The sequence below is a fragment of the Coregonus clupeaformis genome, chromosome 14 (assembly GCF_020615455.1).
Source record: "Coregonus clupeaformis isolate EN_2021a chromosome 14, ASM2061545v1, whole genome shotgun sequence".
NCBI classification, from domain to species: domain Eukaryota; kingdom Metazoa; phylum Chordata; class Actinopteri; order Salmoniformes; family Salmonidae; genus Coregonus; species Coregonus clupeaformis.
In genome coordinates, this window is record NC_059205.1 from 11296357 (window position 1) to 11314832 (window position 18476).

General features: G+C 42.2%; 1 protein-coding gene across 1 annotated transcript; it reads left to right on the forward strand.

The window, feature by feature from the left end:
• Window positions 1-15455: 15455 nt before the first annotated feature.
• On the forward strand, window positions 15456-18159 carry LOC121581456 (prostaglandin E2 receptor EP4 subtype-like). The gene is made up of 2 exons (XM_041896952.1): window positions 15456-16518; window positions 16699-18159. Exons 1-2 carry the CDS (start codon window positions 15667-15669, stop codon window positions 17260-17262), a joined length of 1416 nt encoding a protein of 471 aa, XP_041752886.1. The 5' UTR covers window positions 15456-15666; the 3' UTR covers window positions 17263-18159.
• The last annotated feature ends 317 nt before the right edge of the window (window positions 18160-18476 follow it).

The window sequence follows — 18476 nt, forward strand, 5'->3', positions numbered from 1 at the left end:
CTAGGGCTCCCATCTCCCTCAGCAGTGTCTCAATCCAAACAACCTCTATTTTCTATATTAATAAATAAGAAAACATAAATAAAGTGCACTCATCTTGCTCTTAGCAGCCAAACTGTCCAATGCAGACACATAGTGGCTATTTACTGCCCATGTTTCAATACAAATCATCTCGGTATTTTCTTTATTAAAAACTAGGTTTTCTGAACATCATCCAGTTTGCTGCAGGGCTAAAAACCTGCAAAACTAACTAACTAACAGTTTTGACATCTTTGATTTTATTTTATTGTCCAGAGATTTGGGACATTACTGCTACTGGTTCAAATCCCACCGGAGCAACTGAACTACTCAAGCAGGGAAACCTGCTGAAGTTATTACTGTAATAAATAACAAACCACACCTACTGTAGATACATACCATCTTTACCAGGCAGCACTCAGTGCTCATGTAATTGAGTGTTGCCTTTTCATGTGTCAAGTGTTCCGTGTTTGTCTGGCAACCCCACTGAGAGGTGCAGGAGAGGTGTCAATTAAAGCAAACAGAACGTTCCAGAGGTGGATCCTTAGTTAGGGAAGGTGGAATATTACCTCTTCATCTGGAGATGATAAAAACAATACCTGCTTGTAGGTAGCTGAAATATGTTATGCGTTTAGCTACCTGTCGGTTGTCTACAGATGACTGAAGGTCTTTGTTATCAACAATTGTTTATTTCTGGAGACTCGTGGCACCACTTTGTCCCTGTGCCGAAGATCTTCACGGTATCTACCGCATGTCACCGAGGCCATCCCAACCCAGCTTGAATTAAAAATGCCAATGGAAATAAAGCTTTAAGCCTTGTGGCCTTCCTTGAGACCATGTTGCTTACGATTCTACTCCACGTTATATTTATTTGGAGCTACATACACGTCAATCACATTCACACACACACACACACACACACACACACACACACACACACACACACACACACACACACACACACACACACACACACACACACACACACACACACACACACACACACACACACACACACACACACACACACAGAGATAGCAGAGCCCTCATTAAACCCAATATGTCTGATGCAGGGGAGTGTGGGGGTGGCGATCTGTCCCTCAGGTTAGTGTGTGTATGTGTATGTATGTGTAAGCATTTATTTTTACTATTTTCTACATTGTAGAATCAAAACTATGAAATAACACATATGGAATCATGTAGTAACCAAAATAGTGTTAAACAAATCTAAATATATTTTATATTTCAGATTCTTCAAATAGCCACCCTTTGCCTTGATGACAGCTTTGCACACTCTTGGCATTCTCTCAACCAGCTTCACCTGGAATGCTTTTCCTACAGTCTTGATGGAGTTCCCACATATAATGAGCACTTGTTGGCTGCTTTTCCTTCACTCTGCCGTCCGACTCATCCCAAACCATCTCAATTTGGTTGAGGTCGGGGGATTGTGGAGGCCAGGTCATCTGATGCAGCACGCCATCACTATCCTTCTTGGTAAAATAGCCCTTACACAGCCTGGAGGTGTGTTGGGTCATTGTCCTGTTGAAAAACAAATGATAGTCCCACTAAGCCCAAACCAGATGGGACGGCGTATCGCTGCAGAATACTGTGGTAGCCATGCTGGTTAAGTATGCTTTGAATTCTAAATAAATCACAGACAGTGTCACCAGCAAAGCACCCCCACACCATAACGCCTCCTCCTCCATGCTTTACGGTGGGAACTACACATGCGGAGATCATCCGTTCACCCACACCGCGTCTCACAAAGACACGGCGGTTGGAACCAAAAATCTCAAATTTGGACTCCAGACCAAAGGACAAATTTCCACCAGTCTAATGTCCATTGCTTGTGTTTCTTGGCCCAAGCAAGTCTCATCTTCTTATTTGTATCTTTTAGTAGTGGTTTCTTTGCAGCAATTCGACCATGAAGGCCTGATTCACGCAGTCTCCTCTGAACAGTTGATGTTGAGATGTGTCTGTTACTTGAACTCTGTGAAGCATTTATTTGGGCTGCAATTTCTGAGGCTGGTAACTCTAATGAACTTATCCTCTGCAGCAGAGGTAACTCTGGGTCTTCCTTTCCTGTGGCGATCCTCATGAGAGCCAGTTTCATCATTGCGCTTGATGGTTTTTGCGACTGCACTTCTCTGTAGCTCAATTGGTAGAGCATGGCGCTTGTAATGCCAGGGTAGTGGGTTCAATCCCCGGGACCACCCATATATAAAAATGTATGCACGCATGACTGTAAGTCACTTTGGATAAAAGCGTCTGCTAAATGGCATATTAAGAAACTTTCCGTATTGACTGACCTTCATGTCTTAAAGTAATGATAGACTGTCGTTTCTCTTTGCTTATTTGAGTTGTTCTTGCCATAATATGGACTTGGTCTTTTACCAAATAGGGCTATTTTCTGTATACCCCCAACTGATTGGCTCAAACACATTAAGAAGGAAAGAAATTCCACAAATTAACTTTTAAGAAGGCACACCTGTTAATTGAAATGCATTCCAGGTGACTACCTCATGAAGCTGGTTGAGAGAATGCCAAGAGTGTGCAAAGCTGTCATCAAGGCAAAGGGTGGCTATTTGAAGAATCTCAAATATAAAATATATTTAGATATGTTTAACACTTTTGTCAGAGTTCGGATGTGGATGCAGTGGTGGAGTCAAGCGCAGGACAAGGAGGTTCAATCCAAAATGTCTTTACTCAATAAAGCACAGGGAAAACAAAGGCCTCAAAAACAAAGGAGGCGAACGATTACGCACACACGCGTAAACACTAAACATACACGAGACACCGAACGGACAAGCGGACAATTACACACAACTGCAAACAAACCAAAAGGGAAACTTATAGGTGACATAATCAATACTCAATACGAAACAGGTGCACACACAAGACTAGACCAAACAACTATCGAAAACATCCAACGGTGGCAGCTAGTACTCCGGGGACGACGAACGCCGAAGCCTGCCCGAGCCAGGAGGAGGAGCAGCCTCGGCAGAATCCGTGACAACTTTTTTGGTTACTACATGATTCCATTTGTGTTATTTCATAGTTTTGATGTCTTCATTAATATTCTACAATGTAGAAAATAGTAAAAATAAAGAAAAACCCTTGAATGAGTAGGTGTTCTAAAACTTTTGACCGGTAGTGTGTGTGTGTGCATGTGTATGTGTGTGCGCACATACACACACAAAACCAACCAACCCCCCAATTTCTGCTAGCCCCATATGCCCTCCTCCCTTGTAACTTCACCTTTTGACCCCTGACTAGAAAACGTGTCTATCCATGATGACTTTCAATCATTAAAGTGGACAGTCCCATACAGTGGAATCATATACAACCCCACCTTCAGGCGAGGATGCAGGAAAAGATCATTGTTCTGCCAATGATAAAATGTCAAGGTGTATAATGCAGAAAATCTATAATTGAAGTCATGACCTCTGAGGGAATGATGTACTATAATTCAACCAGTGGTCTTTTTGAACATGGGTTCATTCTCTATTTAAACACACTCATTTAAAGGAGTGTATCTCCACTATCTGTGAATTGTCACATTTCTTTATTGACCTTGGACCTCATTTGTTTTTAATTGCAGCTTTTTAATGTAGTACGACCAATACATGACAAGAGACACAGCTCATGATCATAACAGTTACCAACCTGACAACATACTACACAACATGCCATATGAATAAGGGTGAGATAGCAGAGGCTCCACAATCCCTAGTGAATTAAATAGTTGGAGGGAATAGGCCACGGGTTTCAAACATACGGGCCGGGCCGCAGGTGTTTTGAGTTTTTTGTTTGTTTTATGTAATAAATACAATTGGGGAGAGGGGAAACGATGTCAATATACTTTAAAATGACTAAAATCAAATCTAAACTTTGTGGAATTGATACTGGACCTACATTCATACATTTTATTGACTGTGTCCAGCTCGTTAATCATCACTGAAATGAAAACTAGACAGTCAGGGAGAATAGAAAATGCGGGCCCCTGGGTAAAATGAGTTTGACACCCCTGGTATAGGCTATAGCCCACTTAAATGTTGCATGCCTTAAAACATGCAGTACTAGCAGGGTATCTTCAACTCAAAGCACATCTCCCTCTATTCAAGCTAATGAATGTGTAGCCTCATTTCCCTACTCTACCTCTAGGCTGGATATTAACTTCCTAAGCCAACCTATCCATTTTTCATTACAGCTAAGAGTTGAGTGGAAAGAGAGGTAGACTCAATTGTTCTTATTTAGAGAGGGATCCCCAAGGAATGTTCTGTGTGGAATAGTAATGAGATTTCCTTGTGTACACACACTCATTAAAGCCATACTGTCGGACGCAGGGGAGCGTGGGGGTGGCGATCTGTCCCTCAGGCAGTGTATGTGTGTATGTGTGTGCGTGTGAGTGTGTGTGTGTGTGCGTGTGTGTGTGCGTGCGTGTGTGCGTTTGTGTGTGTGTGCGTGCGTGTGTGTGTGCATGTGTGTTTGTGTGCACACTGACACTCACAAAACCAATCAACTCCCCAATTTCTGCCCCATATGTTCTCCTCCATTGGCCCCTTCACTTCAGTTGTGAAAATCATAAGGATCAAATACATGGCAATTTATTTACTGGTGTTTCTAGCTATATGTCAATTTTCTAGAAACCCACTGGGCACAGATGTCAGTTCAACGTCTAGTTTTGATTTACATTAGATTGAGTTGTCAACTAATGTGAATTCAACATGAAATCAACAAAAACAAACCAGGTTAAAGGTTGGGTAGAAAAAAGACAACAGTGCACAAAATTCCATTCCTTGATGACATTTTGCAAATAAAATCAGTTTCCACATTGGTTCAAAGTCTACACATCGATTGTTTTGTTGCAATTACGTGGAAACATCATTGATTCAACCAGTTTGTGACCAGTGGGAACAGACTACGGATATTGGTTTGCTATTGACAAATGGTCAGACATTCGAGTTTCTTTGCGGCAATTACTTTGTGAATGATGTCACATTTTATGAGTGAGACAGCCCTGCATTTTCCTTGTCCTTTGTAATATAATAATATAATATATACAGTGCCTTGCAAAAGTAGTCATCCCCCTTGGCGTTTTTCCTATTTTATTGCATTACAACCTGTAATTTAAATGGATTTTAATAAATAAATAAAAATAACGGAAAAGTGGTGCGTGTATATGTATTCACCCCCTTTTCTATAAATTTTAATTTGTTATGTTTTATTTCACCTTTATTTAACCAGGTAAGCCAGTTGAGAACAAGTTCTCATTTACAACTGCGACCTGGCCAAGATAAAGCAAAGCAGTGCGATAAAAACAACAACACAGAGTTACATATGGGGTAAACAAAACATAAAGTCAAAAATACAACAGAGAATATATATACAGTGTGTGCGAATGTAGTAAATTATGGAGGTAAGGCAATAAATAGGCCATAGTGCAAAATAGTTACAATTTCGTATTAACACTGGAATGATAGATGTGCAAAAGATGATGTGCAAATAGAGATACTGGGGTGCAAAATAAATAACAATATGGGGATGAGGTAGTTGGATGGGCTAATTACAGATGGGCTGTGTACAGGTGCAGTGATCGGTAAGCTGCTCTGACAACTGACGCCTAAAGTTAGTGAGGGAGATAAGAGTCTCCAGCTTCAGAGATTTTTGCAGTTCGTTCCAGTCATTGGCAGCAGAAAACTGGAAGGAATGAAGCCCCTAAATAAGATCTGGTGCAACCAATTACCTTCAGAAGTCACATAATTAGTTAAATAAAGTCCACCTGTGTGCAATCTAAGTTTCACATGATCTGGCACATGATCTCAGTATATATACACCTGTTCTGAAAGGCCCCAGAGTCTGCAACACCACTAAGCAAGGGGCACCACCAAGCAAGCGGCACCATGAAGACCAAGGAGCTCTCCAAACAGGTCAGGGACAAAGTTGTGGAGAAGTACAGATCAGGGTTGGGTTATAAAAAAATATCCAAAACTTTGAACATCCCACGGAGCACCATTAAATCCATTATTAAAAAATTGAAAGAATATGGCACCACAACAAACTTGCCAAGAGAGGGCCGCCCACCAAAACTCACGGACCAGGCAAGGAGGGCATTAATCAGAGAGGCACCAAAGATAACCATGAAGGAGCTGCAAAGCTCCACAGTGGAGATTGGAGTATCTGTGCATAGGACCATTTTAAGCCATACACTCCAAAGAGCTGGGCTTTACAGAAGAGTGACCAGAAAAAAGCCATTGCTTAAAGGACAAAATAAGCAAACACATTTGGTGTTCGCCAAAAGGCATGTGGGAGACTCCCCAAACATATGGAAGAAGGTACTCTGGTCAGATGAGACTAAAATTAAGCTTTTTGGCCATCAAGGAAAACGCTATGTCTGGCACAAACCCAACACCTCTCATCACGCCGAGAACACCATCCCCACAGTGAAGCATGGTGGTGGCAGCATCATGCTGTGGTGATGTTTTTCATCGGCAGGGACTGGGAAACTGGTCAGAATTGAAGGAATGATGGATGGCTCTAAATACAGGGAAATTCTTGAGGGAAACCTGTTTCAGTCTTCCAGAGAGTTGAGACTGGGACGGAGGTTCACCTTCCAGCAGGACAATGACCCTAAGCATACTGCTAAAGCAACACTCGTGTGGTTTAAGGAGAAACATTTAAATGTCTTGGAATGGCCAGTCAAAGCCCAGACCTCAATCCAATTGAGAATCTGTGGTATGACTTAAAGATTGCTGTGCACCAGCGGAACCCATCCAACTTGAAGGAGCTGGAGCAGTTTTGCCTTGAAGAATGGGCAAAAATCCCAGTGGCTAGATGTGCCAAGCTTATAGAGACATACCCCAAGAGACTTGCAGCTGTAATTGCTGCAAAAGGTGGCTATACAAAGTATTGACTTTGGGGGTGTGAATAGTTATGCACACTCAAGTTTTCAGTTTCTTTGTCTTATTTCTTGTTTGTTCCACCCCAAAAAATATTTTGCATCTTCAAAGTGGTAGGCATGTTGTATAAATCAAATGATACAACCCCACAAAAAATCATTTTTAATTCCAGGTTGTAAGGCAACAAAATAGGAAAAATACCAAGCCACTGTACCATTTAGTAGACACTTTTATCCAAAGCCACTTACAGTCATGCGCGCATTCATTTTATGTAAGTGACTTTACGATCACCTTTTGACCCCTGACTAGAAAACATGTCTATCAATTTTGACTTTCAATCATTAAAGACGACAGTCCCATACAGTGGCATCATATATAACCCCACCTTCAGGCGAGGATGCAGGAAAAGATCATTGTTCTGCCAATGATAAAATGTCAAGGTGTATAATGCAGAAAATCTATAATTGAAGTCATGACCTCTGAGGGAATGATGTACTATAATTCAACCAGTGGTCTTTTTGAACATGGGTTCATTCTCTATTTAAACACACTAATTTAAAGGAGTGTATCTCCACTATCTGTGAATTGTCACATTTCTTTGTTGACCTTGGACCTCGTTTGTTTTTAATTGCAGCTTTTTAATGTAGTACGACCAATACATGACAAGAGACACAGCTCATGATCATAACAGTTACCAACCTGACAACATACTACACAACATGCCATATGAATAAGGGTGAGATAGCAGAGGCTCCACAATCCCTAGTGAATTAAATAGTTGGAGGAAATAGGCCACGGGTGAGTTTTTGTTTTGTTTTATGTTTTAAAGAAATTGGGGAGAGGGGAAACAAAGTCAATATACTTTAAAATGACTAAAACCTAATCTAAACTGTGTGGAAATGATACTGGACCTACATTCATACATTTTATTGACTGTGTCCAGCTCGCTAATCATCACTGAAATGAAAACTAGACAGTCAGGGAGAATAGAAAATGCGGGCCCCTGGGTAAAATGAGTTTGACACCCCTGGTATAGGCTATAGCCCACTTAAATGTTGCATGCCTTAAAACATGCAGTACTAGCAGGGTATCTTCAACTCAAAGCACATCTCCCTCTATTCAAGCTAATGAATGTGTAGCCTCATTTCCCTACTCTACCTCTAGGCTGGATATTAACTTCCTAAGCCAACCTATCCATTTTTCATTACAGCTAAGAGTTGAGTGGAGAGAGAGGTAGACTCAATTGTTCTTATTTAGAGAGGCATCCCCAAGGAATGTTCTGTGTAAAATATACACACACATACATACAAACACACACACACACACACACACACACACACAGTTGGCCTCCCATACTGTTGGACGCATGAGAGCGTGGGGGTGGTGATCTGTCCCTCAGGTAGTGTGTGTGTGTGTGCGTGTTTGTGTGTGTCACTGTGTGTTTGTGTGTGTGTGTGTGTGTGTGCGCGTGCGTGCGTGCATGTGTGTGTGGGCGGTGGGGAGCTGACGTCCGAAGGAGGGCTCCTCAGGGTTATTACAAAGAGGAGTACAGACAGTCTGCGTAAAACCACACACACACCCAGGGGGGATCTCTCCGATAGCTCGTCACACTAGGAAGAGAGGAATCCACTTACACAGACAGAGACAGAGAGCCATGGCCATATTGTAGGCTATCGTTAGAGCCTCTACCATGTTTTCAGTATTCCAGATCAGATTACCCAGCCCTGGTTTGTGGGGCTCATATTGGCTGTGGTATACTTGACTGTGTGGAGTCCTAGAGTCACAGTGAGCCTGCCCGGCAGATTGATAAACTCACATGGAAGGCCATTCAGTTGCTATCTGACCAATCTCTATACATCAGTCTCAACCCTGGGTCAACCATTCCTCTTGGATTTTGGCACATAATCTATTTCTTGCCAAGATACAAAGAGAACGAAAGAAAGCACTCAGTGTATACCAGAATTACATTTTTACCACTGGTGAGATACATCTGTATATGTAAATAAAGTCAATGGCTGCTCACTGTTTGCGGTTCTAAAACATGATCATGATTGAAAGTAGTATTCAAGGTGTTGTAAAAATAAATAAATAAATAACGGTCTGGTTCATTTTTGCAAAACTGCATGTAGATTTTTTTTCCCATTTTCAGATCTATCTATCATGATCATATACATGTACTAACAGCATTTGCCCTTCCATTTGAACAGATAATCCTGGCTTGGTTATACTTTAAAATCAAGTCATTTCATTAAACTTTCATCAGACAATTAAAGGTATAGTTCATCCTCACTTTTAGTCAATCAAAACTTACTTAGGACATTTTGTGCAGTCTGCACAGTCATGTTGACTCACGACTCAAAAGACAGTGGCAGCTAGACAGATACACAGAAGGAAATAACGTTCAGTCTAAAGTTTTCAAGAACAGGAACTAAGTATTCTCTTCTTCATTCGTTAGGGAGAATGTCAGATTAGAGAGAAAGGAGAGATAATGGTTTATGAAACGTCAAACAAGCTTTGTTTTTTGTGATAAACTCCATCAAAGCAGTGAAAGATTGGCCTCCAAACTTAGCTTTGGCACAGATTTACTACGTATTTCTTCCAGGTGCAAACCTTGCACCTGTTTCTTCAGCCCAGGATAAAACATAAAAAACAAAAGCTAAAACATGAAAATGTCTTCAATCAGATGTATTTATAAAGCCATTTTTACATCAGCAGTTGTCACAAAGTGCTTGTACACAATCCCAGCCTAAGGGACTTCTAGACAGAGTTTCTCCCGCAAAAAACCCAATCAACCAGAACAGGATTAGCTATCTTGTTTTATTAATGTTCCCATGCCTTCTCCTAGTCAGGTAGAGAGTATTACTCTGTGGGAGATTATTGGAAGGCCTGAAAAAGGCCAAAAGCTGTTTTACTTGTAACAATAGCCGTTTTTCTTCAGTTGTCCTCCTAGAGCTGCTCAATCTCCTCTCTACTTCAGTTTGTTTCTCAATTAATGCACCTTGGTTGGAGATGGAGAGACAGGGTTGAAACAGCAGGTCTGGGACAAGGTAGCACGTCCGGTGAACGGGTCAGGGTTCCATAGCTGCAGGCAGAGCATCACGACCATGTGGACGGGACGGGGACAGCCAGGAGTCGTCAGGCCAGCTGGTCCTGAAGCATGGCCCTAGGGCTCCGGTCTTCCGGGAGGGGGGAGAGAGAGAGATGGGAGAATTAGAGGGAGCATACCTAAGATCACACAGGATATCAAATAAGACAGGAGAATTAGACCAGATAGGCCAGACTGACAAAGACTTTTGCAGCATAGATACTGGAGACTGAGACAGGGGGGGTCAGGCGACACTTTGGTCCTGTCCAAAGTAACCCCGGACAGGGCCAACCAGGCAGGATTTAACCCCACCCACTTTGCCAAAGCACAGCTCCCACACCACCAAAGGGATATCCATAGACCACTAACTTACTACCCTGAGACAAGGCTAAGTATAGCCCATGAAGATTTCCTCCACCGCACGAGCCTGAGGGGAAGCAAAACCGAACAGGAAGATCACGTCAGTGATTCAACCCACTCAAGGTGAGTATAACGAAAAACGCTTGGCACTACGTGATGCACCCCTCCTAGAGACGGAGAATGCGTGCAAGCTAGTGAGTAAAGATTTAAAGGTTGAGACGGAGTTAAGTCTCTCACATTAATCGGCAGACCATTCCATAAAAATTTAGCTCTATAGGAGAAAGCCCTGTTTTATTCTAGGAACAATAAGGAGGCCTGCATCTTGTGACCATAGCGTACGTGTAGCTATGTACGGCAGGACCAACTCAGAGAGATAGGTCGGAGCAAGTCCATGTAATGCTTTGTAGGTTAGCAGTAAAACCTTGAAATCAGCCCTAGCTTTAACAGGAAGCCAGTGTAGAGGCTAGCACTGGAGTAATATGATCACATTTTTTGGTTCTAGTCAAGATTCTAGCAGCCGTATTTAGCACCAGCTGAGGTTTATTTAGTGCCTTATCCGGGAAGCCGGCGAGTAGAGCATTGCAGTAGTCTAATCTTGAAGTGACAAATGCATGGATGAACTTTTCTGCATCATTTTTTAGCAAGAAGTTTCAGATTTTTGCAATGTTAAGAAAATGGGAAGAAAGCTGCTCTTAAAATAATGTTTGATATGTTCGTCAAAAGAGAGATCAGGGTCCAGAGTAACGCTGAGGTCCTTCACTGTTTTATTTGAGGTGACTGTACAACCATCAAGATTTATTGTCAGATCCGACAGCTGATCTATTTGTTTCTTGGGACCTAGAACTAGCATCTCTGTTTTGTCCGAGTTTAAAAGTATAATATTTTCCACCATCCACAAGGTAGGCAATTTTGGGGCTTCACCATGTTTCATAAAAATGTACAGCTGTGTGTCATCTGCATAGCAGTGAAAGTTGACATTGTGTTTTCTGAATGACCAAGAGTTAGCATATATAGTGAAAACAATAGTGGTCCTAGAACAGAATATTAAGAAACACCGAAATGTACCATTGATTTGTCAGAGGACAAACCATCCACAGAAACAAACTGATATCTTTCCGATAGATAAGATTTAAACCAGGGTTTCCAACCTCTCCAAAAGAATGTGGTGATCGATGGTGTCGAAAGCGGCACTAAGGTCTAGGAGCACGAGGACAGATGCAGAGCCTTGGTCTGATGCCATTAAAAGCTCATTTTCCACCTTCACGAGTGCAGTCTCTGTACTATGATGGGGTCTAAAACCAGATTGGAGCGTTTCGTATACATTATTTGTCTTCAGGAAGGCAGTGAGTTGCTGAGCAACAGCTTTTCTAACATTTTTGAGAGGAATGGGAGATTCAATATAGGCCGATAGTTTAAAAAATATATCCGGGTCAAGGTTTAGCTTTTTCAGGAGAGGCTTTATTACCGCCACTTTTAGTGAGTTTGGTACACATCCAGAGGATAGTGAGACAATTATTTTGTTCAACATAGGAGGGCCAAGCACAGGAAGTAGCTCTTTCAGTAGATTAGTTGGAATAGGGTCCAGTAGACAGCTGGAAGGTTTAGAGGCCATGACTATTTCGTGAATGTGTGGAGAGATACAGGCTTAAACAACTCCAGTGTCTCCAGTGATCAGAGGTCCTGGCAGTTCTGTGCAGTTTCAGGACTGAGTTTTGGAGAAATATATGCATATTCAAAGAGGAGTCCATAATTTGTTTTCTAATGATCATGATCTTTTCATCGAAGAAGTTCATGAATTCATCACTGCTGAAGTGAAGGCCATCCTCACTTGGGGAATGCTGCTTTTTAGTTAGCTTTGTAACACTATCAAAAATACATTTGGGATTGTTTTTATTCTCCTCAATCAGGTTGGAAATGTAGGCTCATTGAGCAGCAGTGAGGGCTTTTCGATATTGCTTGGTACTGTCTTTCAAAGCTAGTCGGAAGACTTCCAATTTGGTGGAGAGCCATTTCAATTTTCTGGAAGCTTGCTTCACGGCTCTGGTATTTTCTGTACACCAGGGAGCTAGTTTCTTGTGACAATTTTTTTATTTTATTTTTTTAGCAGTGCAACTGCATCTAAGGTATTACGCAAGGTTAAGTTTAGATCCTCGGTTAGGTGGTTAACTGATTTTTGTACTCCGACGTCCTTGGGTAGGTGAAGGGTGTCTGGAAGAGCATCTAAGAATCTTTGATTTGTCCAAGAATTTATAGCACAGCTTTTGATAATCCTTGGTTGGGGTCTAAGCGAATCATTTGTTGCGATTGCAAACGTAATAAAATGGTGGTTGGATAGTCCAGGATTATGAGGAAAAACATTTAGATCCACAATATCTATTCTATGGGACAAAACTAGATCCAGGGTATGATTGTGGCAATGTGTAGGTCCCGAGACATGTTGGACAAAACCCACTGAGCTGATGATGGCTCTGAAAGCCTTTTGGAGTGGGTCTGTGGACTTCTCCATGTGAATATTGAAGTCACCAAAAATTTGAATATTCTCAGTGTACTCAGTATACTCAGTGAGGAACGCTGTATCGGTTCCCAGGAGGCCAGTAAATGGTACCTATAAAAAGTGATTGAGTAGGCTGCATAGATTTCATGACTAGAACCTCAAAAAAAAAATTGCGGGATACCTTTGCGGGATGCACGGGGGATATGGTCACTAGTGTAACCAGGAGGAGAGGCCTCATTTAACACAGTAAATTCATAAGGCTTAAGCCATGTTTCAGTCAGGCCAATCACATCAAGTTTATGATAAGTGATTAGTTAATTGACTGCGACTGCCTTGGAAGTGAGGGATCTAACATTAAGTAGTCCTACTTTGAGATGTGAGGTATTATCACGATCTCGTTCAATAATGACAGGAATGGAGGAGGTCTTTATTCCAGTGAGATTGTTAAGGCGAACACCGCCATGTTTAGTTTTGCCTGACCTAACAGTGTTCTTTATCATGTTGACTGTTAACAGGTCAGGTTGCTCTCTTTTCGTTTTGGAAGTATTTGCCCTGCTCTGAATATGACATAATTCCTTTCTCATCATGGTCTCTAAAACCCTGTTTATACCTGGTTCTAATATACGTCCTTTGTCCTGATCTTCTCCACATTCTGATTGTGCCTGCATATTTAGACAGGTGTGGATGATTGTGATCAGATCTTCCTGACCACCTCAGGAGGTAGTCAAACACGCATTGTGTCTGGATATCTTACAAGTGTAGACGGATCTGGACAGTGAAACCATTTAAATCTTCATTATCCCACCCTCTAAAGTCATTGACTTATGGCATCAGTATGTGTCTTATAATAAATCAAATAATTTTGAAAGAATCTCTGTCAAATAATTTGCGTACAGGGAGGGACCAGGATATCTGATCACAATGCGGACACAGTGGATGGATAAGAGACACATTTTACTACCATGTGTAGATGCAACGGCTACAATGTGGGCACAATCAGAATGTGGACAAGATCAGGACAAAGAACGTATGTTAGAACCAGGTATAAACAGGGCTAATGAGGACCAAGGAAGCTGGAGGAATTTCTTATCACAAGGAAGAGCTAGTAAGTTATTACCAGAAGATGGAAACATATTTGACTGACCTAGAGTCTTATGTCCCTTGGTGTATAGTTACGGATCATTTGGAAGTTACCATGCTTCTGTTCTGTTTGAGGATGATGTTACATCATTTTTCTCCTTAGGTCATTGGCTGTTCAGCTGTTAGCTTGACTCATTGTGTCAATTAAACACCAGAAACAGACCCACCAAAAACCTGAAAAGGTGGGGAAAGGGTGGGGGTTTTCTCAGAAGAGTTAATAAGAAACATAACTGCATTGGGGCTTTTCAGTTTCAGATTGATTTAGCTTGAGTGGCGTGCAGGGCAGGCAGAGATTGCACTTGACTATTCCATTGGTCCCATTGTACCAGGGAAGCTAAGGCCTAGATTCAACCAGTTCAGCGTTAACCAACGATAACCGTCAACTCTAGACCTATAGCATATCATTTAATTTGTTTGGGCTGTGTCGGAGGTGTCAGGTATCGTGGGTTGAATCTAGGCTGTGGCCTTTGACTGTCAGAAATGTTTTGTACCACAAAAATAGAAAATAAGTAATGGTAGTTTCTTCAGCACCTACCTTTCTTGAATCACAACAACAAGGGAGTACAGAGACTATCTGCATTTAAAGGTTCCTAGCATCTTACAAGTTCAAGTCCTGTAATCATTTGCAATATGTTCTCAAGAAAAAGAAATTCCTGCCTGCAAATTGCTTGCTTTCAAGGTTTCTCTATTTTATTGAAATAGCCAACATTCTTAAAAGCCAGTTTATGTAACTCTTAAGACCTTGGTGGCCCCACGTCACTATTCTCATTGGTGGATTGGGAATCCATGGTGGCACCTTGCAACATACAGCAAATATTTCCTCTAGCAACATTGAGTGACAGTTTTGAGTGTCAGTCTATCCAACAAATAGGCATAGGCTAAGGCTATGTTTCCTCAAATCAATAGTGAAGCTGCATAGTCTTGACTGATTAGTTGCTGTCCATAGGACTGACTGGTTAGTTGCTGTCCATAGTGCTGACTGGTTAGTTGCTGTCCATAGTGCTGACTGGTTTTAGGTGTGGGTGCTGTCCATGGTCCTGACGTGCTAGGGGTCCTTATATGACTGACATAAACCTAGTAGCTACTCCCTACTGTAACATTTATAAAAGCATAGATGTGGTTCAGAACATCTGGGCTGTGTTGCTGGGCTGTGCACTGAGTAGACCGAAATATATATGTCTACTGTTGAATAAATACATGTATGAAAACAAACAGTTGAACATTTACTGTAAAAAATAGTCGCGGACTTACTTTCCAAGGATAGACGTTTGGCACAAATGGTCTATTTCTGTGTTGAAGTCGTGTAGTGTCCAATATTGAAACAAGAAGTATCGTAGTAGGCTACACCTCGTGCGCCTGACGTCACATTTTTGACATCAGTAGCTGTGCGCGAGCGAGCAGCCTGTAGCTTAAATACCAGCAGCAGCGGCAGGTGCAGTTGTAGACACAACACAAACCAAAGCACACTGTTGTTGGAAATATTGGAAACTACTGGTAGGAGAAAAACAAAGCTCAGAAACATGTGTTCTGTGGTATCGTAGGCTACGCTTTCTTTTATATTGCTTTTGTTGTGTTCATAACTTGTGAAGAGACACTTTTGGGAATTTTCATAAGGAAAGGGAACGTTTCTAAGAAGTTGAAGCTATCAAGCTATTTTGTTTCCGTTAGGAATTATGAATAATTCCGTCTATAGCGATGGCTCGAACATTTCAGAACTACTTCAACCGCTCTGTGTCTCCCACAACCACAGCACTTTCCCGCCTCTGAGACTGGAATCCAAATCCCTGGTCACTTCAGCCACTATGTTCGCCTTTGGAGTCCTGGGGAACCTCATAGCCGTTGTTGTGTTGTGCATCTCAAAGAAAGAGCAGAAGGAGACCACTTTCTATACGCTGGTTGTTGGAATGGCTATCACGGACCTGTTGGGCACCTGTTTCACCAGCCCGGTGGTTATCGCCACCTACATAGCCCAGAGGTGGCCCGGTGGAGAGCTACTGTGCGATTTCTTCTCGTTCTCTATGCTCTTTTTCGGCTCGGCTGGAATGTCCATTCTGTGCGCCATGGCAGTTGAACGATACCTGGCCATAAACCACGCGTACCTTTACTCCCAATACATTGACCGGACGACGGCGCGTTTGGCGCTCATGGGCATCTACCTGGCCAACATTGTGCTGTGCATCATGCCCAGCTTTGGGTTAGGGAAGCATGTGCGCCACTTCCCGGGCACTTGGTGTTTTTTGGACTGGAGGGCGACGGACCCCCTTGCTGCCTCATACTCGTTTCTGTACTGCGGGTTCATGTTGGTGTTGATTGCGGTGACAGTTCTGTGCAACTTCGCAGTGTGTGGGTCACTTGTGGGGATGAGCCAGAAGACGCGGATAGTGAGAGCGAAGGTGTCTGCGCAAGGAGGCTCACGGCGCGGGTTCCTGCCCTCCGTCACCTGCCCATCCGCGGCTGAGATCCAAATGTTCTGGCTGCTGATATTTATGACCATCGTTTTCCTGGTGTGCTCCATTCCTTTAGTGGTAAGTAAAATGCTAATATTGGAAATGTAATTTAAGTTATTGTGCATGCATTATGTTATGAGCATGAGTTTCAAATGTGGGCTAAACTATGCAACACAGACATAAATGAATAGTATATTGCAGAAAAATGGTTTGCTTTATCCACATATACAACTTTTATATATTATCTCAATCCGACAGGTGCGCATATTTGTAAACCAGCTGTATGGTCCTTCCAACATCTGTGCCGGAGTGAATCCAGATTACCGCAGTGATCTAATGGCCATTCGCTTCGCCTCGTTTAACCCCATTCTGGACCCCTGGGTCTACATCCTCTGTCGGAAGAACCTGTTGGTCAAGGGCTGTGAGAGGCTAAAGAAGACAGTTGGACAAGTCAAGGCGGGTCGCGGGCGTAATTTAGGCTGGGTTGGCACTAGCAGTCATCATTCACTCCCGTCGTTTGAACACAGCAACGAGACCAGTTACGCGTCATTACGCACGACCAACTACAGAAACGACTCGGAGAACCAGGTTACCACCAAAAGTAAATCGTTTACAGACTTTACCATGCAACAAGCCTGGAACCTTGACACGGCGCGGGCCAACTTTCATCCGTTTAGTGTCGACAAGACTACTGTGCTCGGTTTCGAGGCGGAGATAGCCACGGTGTCCAAACCGGCCATGATGGCGTCACAGCTCGGACGCAGCTCGCCATCATGGCCGGGACGCGCTTCAGGCGATGTGCTCACCAGCAGGTCTTCATAGCCATGTCAGTAAAGTGGACATAGTCACTTGTACCTTTAGCACACTTAGCTCCTGTCAGTCGGAGAAGTGCCTCTGATCAACTGTTTCCCAACCAATGTAAATGTGTTCATATAGACTTTTACAGCAAATGTCTGAGATGCTGAACACCGACAGCCAGATAGACACAGGTCATTTACCTTGATGTAGCCTACAGGTCAGATTACAAAGACTGGGCTTCTGCACACAGAGGAGATTTTACAAAATGGACCCATTTGGACATTTTAAGATGCACTTTATGAATCTGTAACGTGATTGTATTATGATCATACTCTAAGGGGACCATAGAAACCTACTTGCCTTCACAACAGCATTCTCTTAATGCTTTTTGAATTCAATGAATTTAAGAATTACGTTTTTACACAGTGGTCCATTTTATTTGATCTTCTCGATATATTCAGATATCAGTCTTTGATTGATACAAATATGTATTTTCTTCTGTAAAAGGATGCTCACAACTTAATGCAGACAGACAATAATTCACTGGCTTAATCAAGTATTGGAAATGCTGCTTCTTTCTGTGCCATACCAGTATTGCATGCAGGGAATAGTAACTGAATGTACCAACATGTCAAACTTAGTTTTGTACTGTTTAATATTTTTGATAACATAACTGTGAGTGATGATCAACTTTACTATTTAAATGTATTTTAAAGCTATTGGAAAATTAAGCTCATTAGTCATTACATCATTAGTGTTGTGCGTTTTTGTATTAATGGGGAATTAAAGCAGCTGAACAGCACACCTTGTTTCCTGAAAGATGTTTAACTACATGCACTTAATGAGTCGTGTGTGAATGACATAACAAGCAGGTTGCGGAAAGCACACATTTAAAGCTGATCAAGCGCAAACAGAATCGGTTCCGACAACAGTTCCGAGTCATGGCGATATCAAGTGACTTGTCATCAAGTTTTATGGTCTAATTTATAAAATGAAGCATGGCGCCATATATGTTTTTGCTGTTGTTTATTGCCTTGTTATTTTCCTGAGAACAACATCAATGAACACTTGTGTTGAGAGATTGTCAACCTGATAATGGTCACACACTCTGGGACCATTGATGAAAAGTGTGAAGGAGTGTGATGCCCTCTTGAGACGAATAGTGTGAACTGAACACCTTTCGCTCCATTTTGCTGTATTTATGTATCCAACCTGTAGGGGGAACTATAACACAAGGA

Coding starts and splice junctions, on each gene's coding strand:
- LOC121581456 (XM_041896952.1), top strand. CDS start 15,667: ATGAATAATTCCGTCTATAGCGATGGCTCGAACATTTCAGAACTACTT. Junction 16,519..16,698: donor TGTGCTCCATTCCTTTAGTG/GTAAGTAAAATG, acceptor TCAATCCGACAG/GTGCGCATATTTGTAAACCA.